The following is a 16258-nucleotide window of genomic DNA, read 5'->3' on the forward strand; positions in this document are numbered from 1 at the left end:
ATTAATATATACTTAAGAGCTATTATCTAGATATATATTAGTAAGGGGAATATAATTATACTAAGTTTACTTAAATAGTTTTTATAGATTATATTATACTTAGGGGTCTACTTATTTTTTACTTACTTAGATTATAATATTAAGATTCCTTTTTAAGCTAAAGCCTAGGTAATTCTTACTAACCTTAATTAAATAGAGCTTTAATATACTACTAAGGATAATAATAAATAAGTCTATAGGCAAGGAGTAATATAATGATTATATATATTCCCAAGGGATAAACCAGTTATGCTAGGTTTATATTAGTAGGTAGACTAATTATATTATACTTAAATAAGAGGAGTATTATATCTAGTAATATACTTAAAGGTATTAAATATAACTAAGTTATATTAATAGCTAAGATAATTATTATATAAGAAATATAATAAGTATATTTTATATATTTAAGGAGTTTACTTTAATTACTTATTCTAAGAGGTTAATTAAAGTAATTATATAAGTAATTATAAGTAATTATAAAGTAATTACTATAATTACTTAGCTCCTAGGGGTAATTATATCTTAATTAATAAGTAATTATAGGTCTTTTATTAATTATATAATAAGTATTTTATTAAGTTATAATATAATATTTCTTTTTTATTAGGTTTTATCCTTAAGGCTTATAAAGTTAATTACCTAATTTCTTTTAATTTATTAAAATTTCTTTTCTTAAATATTTTAATAATATTAATAATATATTAAAAGTAAAATCTTAATTTACTATATATTATTATTATCTATTTAAATTAATTAAAAAAATAAGTTTTAAAGTTATATTTTATTTAAATTATATTTAAAAATATTTATAATATAAGATATTTAAGGGTATATCTTATTATTTAAAGTATATCTATTAAGGTTATACTTATAATAATTTAAGAGTATTAATTTTTATTAAAAAATATAATTTTACCTTAGTACTTTTTTTTTTATTAATTTATTTAATAGTATTTTATTTTATAGCTAAGAAGTATTATCTTAAGTTTAAAAAAAATAAATTAAAAAAGAGTTAATTACCTTATAATAATAAGTAAATAAATAACTCTTTTACCTAATATATTTATATTATTAAAAGAAATAAATCTATAAGTAAGATATAATAATAATATATTAGGGTTTAAACTTTTTAGATAAGTTAAATAAAGCTAAGAGGGTAAAGTTAGAGGCTATAATAGCTACTTAGCTTATTAATATTATAGATATTATTAACTAAAATATTATTTTTATTTTTTTTTTAATATTATTAATAAAAGTTTTTTAAAAGGTATTATATATTAATAAAATATCTTAGTAACTCTTATATATTTTTTAAGTCTAAGTAATTTTTTTATTTAATAAAATATATTATTTTATTATTAATTTTATTAATATTAAAAATAATTTCTATAATATATTTTTTTAATTTATTAACTTTTATTTCTTATTTATTATTAATTTTAACTTAAATAATATTTTATATTAATTTAAATAAAGAAATATAAAAGATTAAATAAAGCTTAATCTTTAGTAATAAGTCTAATTTATAATTATATTTTAAAACTTTTTACTTAATTTTATATAATTAAATATATTTATAATTAAGTTTTTTATTTTATTATTTTATTTTAATATTTTTTATAATAAAATAAATTATATTTCTTTTTAAGAAAATTAATCTCTTAATTTTTTTCTTATTAATATAATTTATTATTTTATTTTTAATAAACTTAAGTTTTATTTTTATTTTTTTATATATATTCTTAAGTTAATTATTAATAAGAATTACTTTTAGATTAATAATAATATCTTATATCTATTAATATATATCTAATATAAATTAAAAATTAATATAAGCTAATATAGTCTTTATATTTTTATTTATAGCTATATTATAAGCTAGCTATATAGCTAATAGCTTCTTAACTTAATTAGTTTATTTATAGTTAATATAATATTAAAGGTATTATTTTAATATCTAATTTATATATTTAGTCTAATTATTTATCTCCTTATAGTATATTATAGAGAGTTTATAATTAATTCTTAAGTATCCTATAAGGCTTTATTAGAATTTTAAGATAAATAATAGCCCTTAATTTATAATAATTTTAAGTAATATATTATATATCTTAGTAATATAAAAAGAAAAGAGGTAAGTAAATTCTTTTATTATTATTAATTTTTTATAAGGTATAAAATAAGAGAATTTTATAAGTTTATTTATAATAAAAAATATTATTATAAAAGTTTTTAATAATTAGTTTTTCTAATAAGAGTAATTTAATAATAAAATTTATAGTAATTAAATCCTATAGTTATTATATAATTAGAAGTAATTATAACTTATTATAAGGTTTATAGTATTATACCTTAGTTTTTATATAGAGGTTATATTATTTAATAATTATTATAATAGTTTTTTTTATATTAAGGAAAATAAATATTATCTTAATTTACTTTAGGGTTTTATTAATTCTTTAATATCTATATAGCTAGTAGCTATAGATTTTATATATAAAGTTATATTATAGCTTATTTAATACTTATAGCTTATTTATTTTTTTATTATCTAATAGTTATTTATTATATTTTAGGATTTATTATAAAAGTAAATTATTTTATTTTATTATATAAGCTATTTTATTAACTTAATAAGGTATCTCTATAACCCTATCTTATTTATAGGTTTTAGGTTTCTTATAGTTTTTATATTTTAAGTAATATTAGATTTTACCTTAGATTTATTTCTTAAATAAGTAATTATTATAGATCTAATTTATAACTTTAAATATTAATTAGTAATTATTATTATAAAGAAATTAATTATAATAATAATTAAAGATCTATTTAAAGACTTTATTAAGTATAATAATCTTTTCTTTAAAGATAAGGAATTTATTTTCTTAGTAGTTATATCTATATATATAATTAATAAAATTAATAATTTATTTTCTATAATTCTTAATAAGCTTAAGATACTTTAATAAAAATATTAGCTTATTACTTTACTTAGTATTAATAGGTTTTTTATAATATCTCTTATATTAATATATTTTTATTTTATTTTGCTTTTAAGGTTATAATTATTATAATACTATTATATAGCTTTAGTTATTTCTTTTAGGTTATTATAATATATAGCCTAATAGTAATAATAATTAAAGATAGGTTAAAATATATTATTAGAGATAGAGATTTTCTCTTTATAGGTCTAAATTCTATTACTTTATTATTAATATCTTAGTATATAATTAATAAAATCTATAATTAATTATATATATTTTTTAATAAATATAAGGTATTTTAATAAAAATATTAGCTTTTATATTTACTTAATAAACTTTTACTTAAGGTATTCCTTTAAGGTAAAATATAATAATTATTTTTTAGCTTTAATCTTTCTAATATTTATATTAAGTTATTAATTAATAATATTAGCTTAGCTATTTTTTATTCTTTTAATATAAATAATAATATAATTAAATTCTAAAAGGTATTTAATATATTATAATTATTATTTACTAAGTTATTAAGTTTTAATAAAATAAGTAATATTTTTATAATTTATATATATTTTAATTTAATATTTACTTTTAAGGAAATAATATTAGAATTCCTTAAAGGTATTAATAATTATAAGGAATTCTTTATTATAAATAAAGTAATTAAGTTTTATTTTATATAGCTTATAGGAATAAAATATAATTAAGTATAAGAGTTTTTTATTATCTTATTACTTAATCTAAGCTCTTAATATAAAGTCTAAGGCATTTATTTTAAGTTCTATTAATTAGGATAGGTTAAATATCTTAAATATTAGTTTACTTAGGATAAGTTTCTTAATTATATAAAAGGCTTTTTATACCTTATTCCTAAATATAAATATTTTGTTTTTCTTTATAAGATTAATTAGTAATATTATGATTTTCTTAAAGTATTTAAGAAATCTTTAATAATAATTAATAAAACTAAGAAAGGCTTATATTTTTTTAATATTAATTAATTTCTTTTAATCCTTAATTATTAAGATCTTCTTAGGGTTTATATATATCTTATTATAAGTGATAATATATCTAAGAAATTCTATTTCTAAGATATAAAATTTATTTTTCTTAGGTTTTATTAATAACTTAATATCTTATAATATTTATAATATTTTATAGATATATTTTATATATTTTTCTTTTATCTTAGAGAAAATAAAAATATTATTTAGGTAATATATAATAAATATATCTAGATATTTTTATAATATATTATTAATTATTTATTAAAATATAATAAGTATATTTATAAGTCTAAAGGGTATAATAAGGTATTTAAATAATCTATACTTAGTATAAAAAGTAGTTTTCTATTTATATCTTTTTTTAATCTAAATAAAATTATAAGCTTATTTAAGATTAAGTATTATAAAATATTTTATATTAAAAAATTAATTCTTTAACTTATTAATACGAGATAATAATATATAATCCTTAATTATAATAATATTAAGTATTTTAAAATTAATATAAAGTTAAAGTTTTTTATTTTTCTTTAAGATAAATATAATAAGGTATTTAATAAATAATTTACTTTCCTTAATATATCTTTTTTATAATATATCTTTAATATATTCCTTTAATATTAGTAATTATATTTTATTAAGTAAATAAAATTTATTAAAGCTAGGTTATTTTTTATTAATAAACTTAATTTTAAGGTTATAATATATATATTTTAATAAATTTATTTTAAGTTTTTTTATAAAGAATTTCTGATAAATATAATATTATAATAAGATATTTTTAAGTTATTTTTCTTTTAATATCTTCTTAATATACTTAAGGTCTTTTTTTAGCTTATAGAATTATTATATAATATATATAATTATTTATTCATTTTATTATTTCTATTTATTATAGTATTTATATTCTATTCTTTTAGGTAAAGAAATATCTTATATTTACCTTTACTTAATTTCTTTAATATCTTTAATAAAAGTTTAAGATCTTATATTATTTTCTAAGTTATTATTTATTATAAAAAATATCTTTTTATTAAAAAACAATACTTAGTTAGTCTTTTAGTTAAAATATAAGTTAAATTAGTATAACTATAAGTACCTAAGTATTAGGTTATAGCTTTTTATAGGTATAATATTAAATAAAATTCCTTAGTTTTTTCCCTTAATAAAAACTTTAAAGTAATTAATCTTATTATTAATAATTTTATTATTATAATTAAATTATTTCCCTTTAAGGTTAATTATTATATAAGGCTTTACCTTATATCTTTATAATAACTTAAGCCTATTTATTATCCTTAAGTTAAATAGATTCTATTTAATTCTTCTATTTACTAAAGCGCATAGCTATTCTCTTTTAACTTATATTAGTATTTTAAAATATCTTAGGTTATTACCTCCTTTTATAGTATATAAGGCCCTTTATAGTATTATAAGTTATTCTTCCTCTTATAGCCCTTTTATAGGTAGGCTTCCTAGTTTTTTAATATTATTATAATATAGCTAATATAATTATACTTATATTTATTCTTATTATATACTTTATAATTATATATATTATCCTAGCTATATAGCTAGTCCGAATATTATTATTTTTATTTTTATCTTAGGTTTTCTTTATCCTCTAGCTAGGTTATAAGTTTCTATTCTTCTAGTATTTCTTCTTAGCTAACTTATTTCTATTAATTTTTAACCTTTAAATAATTTATTTATATTTCTAAATAACTTAATATAAGTTTTTATAATACTATATATATATAACTCTAATAATATTATACTAATAAAATACCTAATAGCCTTTTATTTTATATTATATATAGGGTTAGTTATTAGGTTAAGCTAATAAAGTAATAAAAAAATAATCTTACTTTTACTTCTCTTTTTTATATTCTTTATACTAATAATATTAATAAAATATTTAAGAGATACTAAGATATTCCCTATATATTAAGTATATCTATATATTATTTTATAAATTAAATAATACCTCTTAGTATTATAGGTTTTTAGCTAATTCCTTATAATAGGCCCTAATATAGATTTCTTATTTATATATTATATTTATATATTCTTATATAATCTAAATATACCTTTTTTATAAGTTATTTTAATACTTATTATTATTCTTATTATAAAGCTATAAGTAATTCTTTTTTTTTTATAATTCTTTATTACTTTTTTAGCGCTTTTATTATTAAGAGTATTCCTTATATAATTCCTTTTATAATTTTTTAGCTTTATACTTAAATTTAATTTAATTAATATTATTATTATTTACCTTAGTGACCTAGTTATTATATAATAGCCTACTATATTAGTCTACTTATTAATATTTATAAATCTTATTATATTCTTATAATACCTCGACCTAATATTAAGGGCATAAAATATAATTATATTATATAGGGTTATTTTATTTATAGTCCCTTTAGTAGGCTATAAAGGGCATTAAGAACTATTTATCCTTATTATATCTTATAATCTACTTTTTATAATTAAAACCTTTTATTATAGCTTTTTTAAAATCTATTTATTTAGCTAATATTAGGGGTATTTATTATTTTTGCCTTATTAATATTTTTTTTTTTATTTAAGTTTCTTAATAACCCTAATAATAACCTTTTTATTATTTATTATATCTAATATAAGGTTTACTTATTTTATTAATTCTAAGAATAATTATTATTATATATTTTAGGTTTTTTTTAATTATTTCTTAGTTTATTTTACTTAGCTATAAGCTATTTTAATATCTAATTTTTATTTATATTTATTATTATTTATTTTTATTAATATATTATATTTACTTTAAGATATTATAATAAGTTTAATTATTTAAATTATAATTTAGGGTTTTTTATTTTTTTATTAAACCTATTAAGCTATATTTATATATTTTTTACCTTCTAAGAGGGTTTAGCGTTAATTTAATTAATAATATTCTTCTTTAATATTATATTACTTTTTATAATATACCTTCTTAATATAATTTATCTTATTATAATAATAATATTTAAAACTATAATAATCTTATTTATTTTTCTATATAGCTCTAAGTATTATAAGATTAGCTTTAATATTATAAGAGGTATTATTACTTTTTTTTTTACTTTAATTAATATTAAACTCTAAATTATTAGCTTTAGTATTATTAAACTTAGGGTTTTAAAGTTTCTTTTAAGAAAATTATTAATTATTTATCTTTATAGCTTAGCTAATATAATTAATTAAGTTATTAAGTTATTTCTTTTTATAAAGCTTTATTTATATTTTCTTTTTTAATTTATTAAAGAAAAAAGATATTAAGGGTTTTTAATTCTAATTAAGCTTTAAGGTAAGCTAGAGGTATTTTATACTTATACTTCAAGGTAAATTAGGTTTATAAAAATGCCTTAATCTTTCTTTTAGTTAGTGCCTTTTTATTAATAATTCTAAAGGCTTATTAAAGTATTACCTTAAAGGCCTTATAATCTAAATAAAGGTAATAAATATAAGGTAAATATTAATTAGCTAGGGCTATAAGGTATTCTCTTATAATAGGTTTAAATTATATAATAATATAATTCTTAAGTTTATTTATAATATATTAGACCTTATTAATAGGTAAAATAAATTATATTAAATAATATATTATAAATACTCTTAGCTAAATAAGGAATATTAATAGCTTATAAGTAATTTTATTAAAAGGTTCTAAGGGGTTTAGCTTTAAGATTTCTTTTATATCTCTTTTATTTATAATAATAATTATTATATTAATAATATTCTAAATATTATCTAAATATTATATATTGTAAATATATTAATTTTTACTTATTTTTTAAATAACCTTATAGAGTTTATTTATTTCTATACTTATAATAATAATTTAGGCTTATAATTATTTATTTTTCTTATTATTAAAGTTATTTATATTATTTATTTTTTTATCTAAGTTAATTAAAATAAGTATAAATAAGTAATTAATAAGTAAAACCTATTAATAGTTATTTATAAAAATTACTTAAGTAATTATTATATTTAATATTATTTAAGATAATATAAGTAATCTTTTAAATAAAAGTTATTAATATATAATAATTATATATATTCCTAAGAGATAAACTAATTATATTAGGTTTATATAAATAAATAAATTAATTATATTATACTCCTAGTTATATAATAACTATAAGATTTAATTATTATAGACTTTATTATTAAACTATTATTATTAGAAAAATTAATTACTAGAAACTTTTATAATAATATTCTTATTATTATAAATAAACTTATAAAATTCTCTTATTTTATACCTTATAAAAAATTAATAATAATAAAAGAATTTACTTATTTCTTTTATTTTTATATTACTAAGATATATAATATATTACTTAAAATTATTATAAATTAAGGGCTATTATTTACCTTAAAATTCTAATAAAGCCTTATAAGATACTTAGGAATTAACTATAAACTCTTTATAATATATTATAAAGAGATAAATAATTAAACTAAATATATAAATTAAATATTAAAATAATACCTTTAATATTATATTAATTATAAATAAATTAACTAAGTTAAAAAGCTATTAATTATATAGCTAACTTATAATATAGCTATAAATAAAAGCATAAGGATTATATTAGCTTATATTAATTTTAGATTTATATTAAATATATATTAATAAATATAAGATATTATAATTAATTTAAAAGTAATTCTTATTAATAATTAACTTAAGAATTTATATAAAAAAATAAAAATAAAACTTAAATTTATTAAAAATAAAATAATAAATTATATTAATAAGAAAAGAATTAAGAGATTAATTTTCTTAGAGAAAGATATAATTTATTTTATTATAAAAAATATTAAAATAAAATAATAAAATAAAAAACTTAATTATAAATATATTAGATTATATAAAATTAAATAAAAAATTTTAAAATATAATTATAAATTAAACTTATTATTAAAGGTTAAGCTTTATTTAATCTTTTATATTTCCTTACTTAAATTAATATAAAATATTATTTAAGTTAAAATTAATAATAAATTAGAGATAAAAGTTAATAAATTAAAAAAATATATTATAGAAATTATTCTTAATATAAATAAGATTAATAATAAAATAATATATTTTATTAAATAAAAAAACTACCTAGACTTAGAAAATATATAAAAGCTACTAAGATACCTTATTAATATATAATACCTTTTAAAAAACTTTTACTAATAATATTAAAAAAAAAATAAAAATAATATTCTAATTAATAATATCTATAATACTAATAAGCTAAGTAGCTATTATAGCCTCTAATTTTACCTTCTTAGCCTTATCTAATTTATCTAAAGAGTTTAAACCCTAATATATTATTATTATATCTTATTTATAGATTTACTTCTTTTAGTAATATAAATATATTAAGTAAGAGAGCTATTTATTTACTTATTATTATAAGGCAATTAACTCCTCCTTAGCTTTTTCCTCCTTAAGCTGAAAATAATACTTCTTAGCTATAAAATAAGATATTATTAGATAGGTTAATAAAAAAAAAATACTAAGGTAAAACTATACTTACTAATAAAAACTAATATTCTTAAACTATTATAAGTATAACTTTAATAAATATATTTTAAATAATAAGATATACCTTTAAGTATTTTATATTATAAATATTTCTAGGTATAATTTAAATATAATATAACTTTAAAACTTATTTCTTTAATTAATTTAAATAAATAATAATAATATATAATAGATTAAGATTTTATTTTTAATATATTATTAGTATTACTAGAATATTTAAAAAAAGAAGTTTTAATAAACTAAAAGAAATTAAGTAATTAATTTTATAGGCCTTAAGTATAAAACCTAATAAAAAAGAGATATTATATTATAACCTAATAAAATACTTATTATATAACTAATAAAAGATCTATAGTTACTTATTAATTAAGATATAATTACCCCTAAGAGCTAAGTAATTATAATAATTACTTTATAATTACTTATAATTATCTATATAATTACTTTAATTAACCTCTTAGAATAAGTAATTAAAATAAACCCCTTAAGTATATAAAATATACTTATTATATTTCTTATATAATAACTACCTTAGCTATTAATATAACTTAGTTATACTTAATACCTTTAAGTATATTATTAGATATAATACTCCTCTTATTTAAGTATAATACGATTAATCTACCTACTAATATAAACCCAATATAACTAGTTTATCCCTTGGGAATATATATACTTATTACACTCTAGAACTAAGCTACTTAGTAATATTATTAATAGTATAGATAAGCTAATAAGGGACCTAGGTTACCTTAAGCTAAAATAACTATTATTTCCTCTATTTATAAAGATACTAATTACTTAGCCTCCTTATATTAACTCCTTAGGTTCTAATAGCGAGACTATAAGTAGTAAAGGCAAGGTTAGCTAAGAGCTCCTTATTCTCTGCCTCTACTAAGAGTACTAAGCTTATAGAGTCTTAAGCCTATTTCTAACCCGCGCGAGTCTTATCTATATTACTAATAATAACCTCAATCTAGTCTTTTATATTAGCTCTTAAAGGAGGTAAAACTAGGCTTAGAGAGGGGCTTAAGGAAGGTAAATTAAACTTATTCCTAATTAATAAGGCTAGCTATACCTTTACTTTGGTCTTAAATAACTCTTTCTTAATTCCCTTCTTTTTTTTAAATAAGTTTATAGCTAACCTTAGTGTTTTAATATAATAAGGGGCTAAGACTTATAATTAAGGAAATAATAGCTTATAAAAAATAAAGAAAAAGAGATATTTGCCTTTTATTTTATTAAAATAAAAAAGGTAATCCTTATTAAAAAGCTTTATAATTATTTATCTCTCTTAGTTAAGGTCGCTTAGCTCTATAATACCCTCTTTAATATAGGTATTTTAAATATATCTTTTATTAAATTAAAGAATAAAAGAGAAGATAGGCTTATCTTTAAATTAAGAAAAAAAGATATTATTAAATTAGAAGTAAATAAGTAAAGATAGTTCTTTATTAATAAAGGGGCATAAAGCAACCTTTAGTAGCTCTCTAGCTAAAAACTACTAGGGCTCCTTATCTTTATTTAATATTTCCTATAAGTTAGGCCTTATAAGGAAGATAATAAGATATATCGAGATCTTCTATCTACTCTTATTTTAGCTCTATTTAGCCATAGCCTCACTAAGTTATAACGAGCTCGCCCTTATGCCCCTCGCGATCTAACTCTAGGTAAGTTTAGCATCTTAATATATAGCTAAGGGCCGCGATGCTGCGAGGATACGGCCAGGGCTATCTCTAGAGCTAGTAAAGATCACCTATGAGGGCATAGAACAATCAGAGGCTGTTAGGTTGATAGACTATATAGCGGAGGAGGTGGAGGCTATCTCAACGTCTTAAAACGGGACTAGCGAGCTATTAAGGATAGGGATGCTCGTGGGCTAATATCTGCCGCAATATAGATAAAGATTAGACCCTAGGTAGTTATTATAGATAAAATTATAGCTCTATTAATATGATTTAAGGGCCATAGTCTTTGGAATATTAGGATATATCTGCGATAGGATATAATTAGGCATATCTATATATAAGATAAGGTTAATTATATAATTTTATAATAAATAGACCTGAGCTTACTTTAGGAATAGATAGGGATAGCCTATAGCTACTATGAGGCGGCAATAGGCTAGGTATTAATACTAGTATATATATATAAGTAAGTAAGTAAGTAAAAAAATTATAATATGTTACTAAGAATTATTACGATATATTCCCTAGTAGAGATACTATTAAAATAGAGAGATACCTTCTAGATAGTATAAAGTATTATAATCTTATAAGGGTCTATAAAATTGCTAAGTATTTTAATATAGTTAAGGCTTCCTAAAAGGGTTTTATCACCCATGTGGTAATATGCAACCGTACCCTGTAGCCCTAAGACTGTAGCCTGCATACAGCCCCAACAGGTCCCTCAGACTGCAGCCCACAGCCAGCAAAGGCTCTTGCTTGCGATGATCTGAAGCTGGGGCAGTCAAAGGCCTCGACCGACAAGCCAGCAGCCAAGCTCCAGTCGCTGGTGAAACTGCTGCCCGAGCACAGTGTCTCCCGAAAGGCAGATTTCGACGGTGCCAGATTTCGTCTTTTTGCCATGGACAATGCGAAACGGAGGCTTGAGACCCTGCTGCGGGAGCCAGCCAAAGACACCCACCCCTGAGCCGCAGGTGGAGGGAGACTCAGGCCAAGTGCAGAAAGAAAGTGTTCAACTTATTCATGAACGAAAGAACTGAAAATTCGTCATCATCACGGGTTTCATAGCTCATAGTGACCTGACCAAGAATTTAGATCGTGCTCAAAAGTGAACTTGGAGCCGGCACTGGCCCTCTCGGCGCCAGCCCCTTTGAGGCCCGGTTTGAGGGCGAACACTCGTGGAGCCACAAGTTTGGCGTTGAGTGAGCATATGTTGGCGAGTACCTCATTCCTTGCCGCTATTTCCTCTGTACGCGGTGGAAAGGCCCAGAAAGAGCAACAACAGCTCCTAGTTCAGCCTTTTGTCCTCGAAATCCGGAAATGAAGGGGGCTACTCAGTTGGGACAGCCATCATTCACTTCCCATTTCTCGATCTGCCTTTCTTTATAGTACCTCCAAGAGCATGAATCTCATTAACGATGTCCTTTCTCTGATACACAAAGCAGACTGTTACGCATCCCTTTTTTCTGATCCTTTGGCCTTCTACTGCCGTCTTTATGGCGTCTCAAATATTTCTCTCCCTACTTGTGTCTCTTCGATCAACTTGCAACAGAGCTCTCCCAATAGCTCATGCACAGTTTCGTTTCCCTCCCACTGGCTTTTCAACAGTTCAACGTGCCCCAGTTCGACATTTCTGCATGCTGCATTCTCAACAAGAAACTTAAGTGCCACAGGTCCCATGTCAGAAGCAGCAAGCTCACACGTTTTGCTCAACGCCGACCACTCGCCGTCAAGAGAATCAACCCGTGCGCCCCTTTCCAGCAACAAGCACAGGCATTCCATGTACGGATCTAGACCTATAGTGATGGGCTTCCATTTCTGTAAGGCGTTGGGATCACACTTGCCAAACAGCTCGAAGAAGACCCGGAGGAGACTCTCGCATCGGGTTTCGTAGTTTTCGAAAAAGGCAGACTTTATCTCAGCTCCCGCGTCGAGTAATATTCTGACGCATTCCACATCTCTCAACTCCATCAACACCCAGAAGAGAGGTTTTGAGAATGGGGCTGCTCCATGTCCCGAGCGCCGGTTGGGGTCAACGCCGTTTGCAAGTATAAGAGACACCAATCTTCGTCGGTCTTCTCTGAACTCTCTGGCTTTGTGATCTTGCTCTGCTTCGTCTATGGCATCTGAAGGTTTAGGATTGCAGCAGATTTCGCTGAATAAACCTATCCCGCGGTCACCCCATTCGCTGATAGTTGGATCAGCGCCGCGCTCAAGCAACTCAATGGCAGCTTTGAGATGTCTTGCTTCGACCAAGTCTGCGAGCGCTGTGTTGCCATTTACCCCCATGACATCAAGTGGGATCCCGTGATCGACAAGCTTGCTCGCAATCTCACGAGCCGTCATGGAGTCAGCGCAGTTGACGATATAGGAAAGAGCGGTGTAGCCATCTGGGTCTTGATGATGGGGATCGAAATTGTCATTTTCGAGCAGGGCGTCCAAGATCGAATGGGACGCACACTGTATGGCACAGCGAAGTCCTGGAACGCCCTTCAATGAGAAGTACGCGCCGTGTTCGAGGAGAAGAGAAACCATGGCTTCCCCAGCGTGGCATATGGCGAAATGTAGAGGGTACCATTTGGGGTCGTGTCCAACTCCTTTGCAGTCGCACAGCGCATATGACGGCACGTCCAGACGTGCCCCATTGGCAAGAAGAAATAGCGTGAGGTCCTTGAAGTTGTTCTGAACGGAAACGTGCAACGGTCCCCCACATGGCTTTGCGCCTGGCTGTCTCTCATAAAGAGTTCGAATATGCTCAACTGTGTAGGCGTCTATGGTCTTCATGGACGCGCCATGGGCGAAGGCCAACTTCATGGTACTCAATGAGTCATGCTTGGCAGCCCATATAACACAGGACTTGGAGGGATCCTCTTTGAAAGCATTGTGCTGATAGAGAAGCGGGTTGAAGATGTGATGGAACTGGTGATTGAGCTGAGCAAGAGCTGCAAGTTGTCGATGGTCGCAAAACGGTTCCAGACTCTCGAGGAGCTCTACCGGCAAGGAGCCAAGGCTCATTTTAGGGTGGGGTAATAACTAGGCCTTGGAATGATCAAGGAAAGAATAACAGAGAAGTTGAAAGTGGTTCAAAAAGGGATATGTCTTTGTGATGATGGTGGTTGCTGCCATGTAGGAAGGTAAGCTGACGAGGAATATGGAGAAAGAAAGTAGCTGCCTAGCTCTGATGTTATGGAGCAAAGAGGGCCAGTGGGGCAACCCATGCTCAAACACAGAGCGGATATTTTATATGTCCGTATGGTCCGTGTATTTGGCGTGATTCGTATGGTTACATTCCGGCCCTCATTATTAGATTATCTTGGACCTAAATGGTTGGTAGAATGCACAGCACAAATGGGGAGACATTGGTCCCCTTGATGAATTGTCATCGCGATGTTGAATCGCATGCTATAGAGACTCAAGCAGAAAACCATACACGACCCTAGTTAGACTCTCACATGATGTGTTTCTTCTCTCAACTATCCTCTCACACCATCCTTCGTGAAGTTAACGGCCACGCAGCTAGGCCAAAAGCAGAAATCCCTTAACGGCACCACTTCTGCCAGAGACAACCCATCCTAATGGCATAACAGTGCGGGCAACCTCTGTTACCCCGGCAGTGACGGATGGTTCCGCAGAACTGATAACATCGGGAAGCGCGTTTCTCAAACAGGTTCGGAGCCTCAGATCTGCCAACATACTCGTCTCGCTTGCAATGGTCGCGAGCCTCTACCCCCGAGTGCTCCGGTTCTCCCAGGACCTGGTTGGCCTGTTCCTTCTCCTGGTGGAAATATTTGTCGGCATTCGGGCTTGGCTTGAAGTGGACGGATCGGGTGAGATGGTTAGCTGGGTGCTCGTAGACGTCGATCTTGACTTGGTGATTTTCTAGGTACATGTCGAGAAACTGGGTGTGGGACAGGCCACCCATGAACTCGTCGTAGTGCTCGAGATCATCGGCGTGGATTGCGTCTCGGGGTGAGAGAGCCATGACGCCAACAGCGAAGAGTATGGCTATCTTCAAAAAGATGGAAAAGGGTGACATGGGGATGGTTGTGAGCTCTTGATGGAATGTGAATGGAGTCGAGTGTGGTTGACCTTCTCTGCTGAGCGTTCAGACTCAACCTTTATAAGTTGTGGCATTGTATCCTCAGACCTGTGAATTCCGGATAATACGGCATTTGATATGGATCCTGAACAGACTTCACATGCAATACGGGGTGTCTGCCTTGACGTATGATTGTCAATGCAGGCTTGAGACAAAACGCAGGTCTGGATCGTTGTGGGGACTTCAGGATACTGATTATCTACGGGCGCTTCAGACTGATATATACGATGGTCGGCAAACCGGCAGTTGATGTGGATGTGGGCTGATCGAGGCGGCCTGGAAGTCATGGATCTTGGGTTGTTGGTTCTGCTGCATATACTTGACAAAAGTGCCCAAACAAAGTGCCGAGTTCCGTGACAGGGCTCTAGAACTCAAATTGAGCATATTTTCAGTTTCAGCAACACCCTTTACGTAAACCAATAGTTTCATGCCGTTCAGCTTCGTCGTAGAGCTGGTTTTTATACGATGCCTGCATATGTCTCTGTAGATTCCCAGTGGCCAGACCGAGAGTTATTCGGCACAATTATTATTATCTGTAATGGTGAAAAGGACGCAGTCGTTTGACACAAGAGAGACCTTTAATCATTAAGTAAGGCCAATGCTGGCAGGGCACACGATGAAGGAAAACACTGCCTTACTTGTGATCTGAAAAACTGTGATGATCTGACGCCGGTAAGCGCAGAGAATACCTCGAAAGGGCTTGTTCAACTGAGTAGAGGGGAAGTGCCTCAAGAAGGAGATCTCGTGAGCCCAAGTTTGAGGTGTGATAGATCCTGTGCTTGTTTGAGTCGTTGTTATTTTTCTGGGGCGCCAAGCCAGGACCTCTGTAGTCTATATAAATCAATCTTGTGAACTGTTTAGTATGG

The 16258-nt window shown here is 25.1% G+C and overlaps 2 protein-coding genes across 2 annotated transcripts; both read right to left on the minus strand.

The window, feature by feature from the left end:
- Positions 1-12787: 12787 nt before the first annotated feature.
- NCS54_01104000 (Hypothetical protein) lies at positions 12788-14308 on the minus strand (the record flags this gene model as incomplete). Its single annotated transcript, XM_053156326.1, has 1 exon — positions 12788-14308. The coding sequence occupies one exon, from the start codon at positions 14306-14308 to the stop codon at positions 12788-12790; it is 1521 nt and encodes a 506-aa protein (XP_053012301.1).
- Positions 14309-14831: 523 nt separating this feature from the next.
- On the minus strand, positions 14832-15329 carry NCS54_01104100 (Hypothetical protein; the record flags this gene model as incomplete). The annotated part of the gene is made up of 1 exon (XM_053156327.1): positions 14832-15329. One exon carries the CDS (start codon positions 15327-15329, stop codon positions 14832-14834), a length of 498 nt encoding a protein of 165 aa, XP_053012302.1.
- Positions 15330-16258: the final 929 nt, after the last annotated feature.

This window comes from Fusarium falciforme, chromosome 9 (assembly GCF_026873545.1).
Source record: "Fusarium falciforme chromosome 9, complete sequence".
Taxonomy (NCBI): domain Eukaryota; kingdom Fungi; phylum Ascomycota; class Sordariomycetes; order Hypocreales; family Nectriaceae; genus Fusarium; species Fusarium falciforme.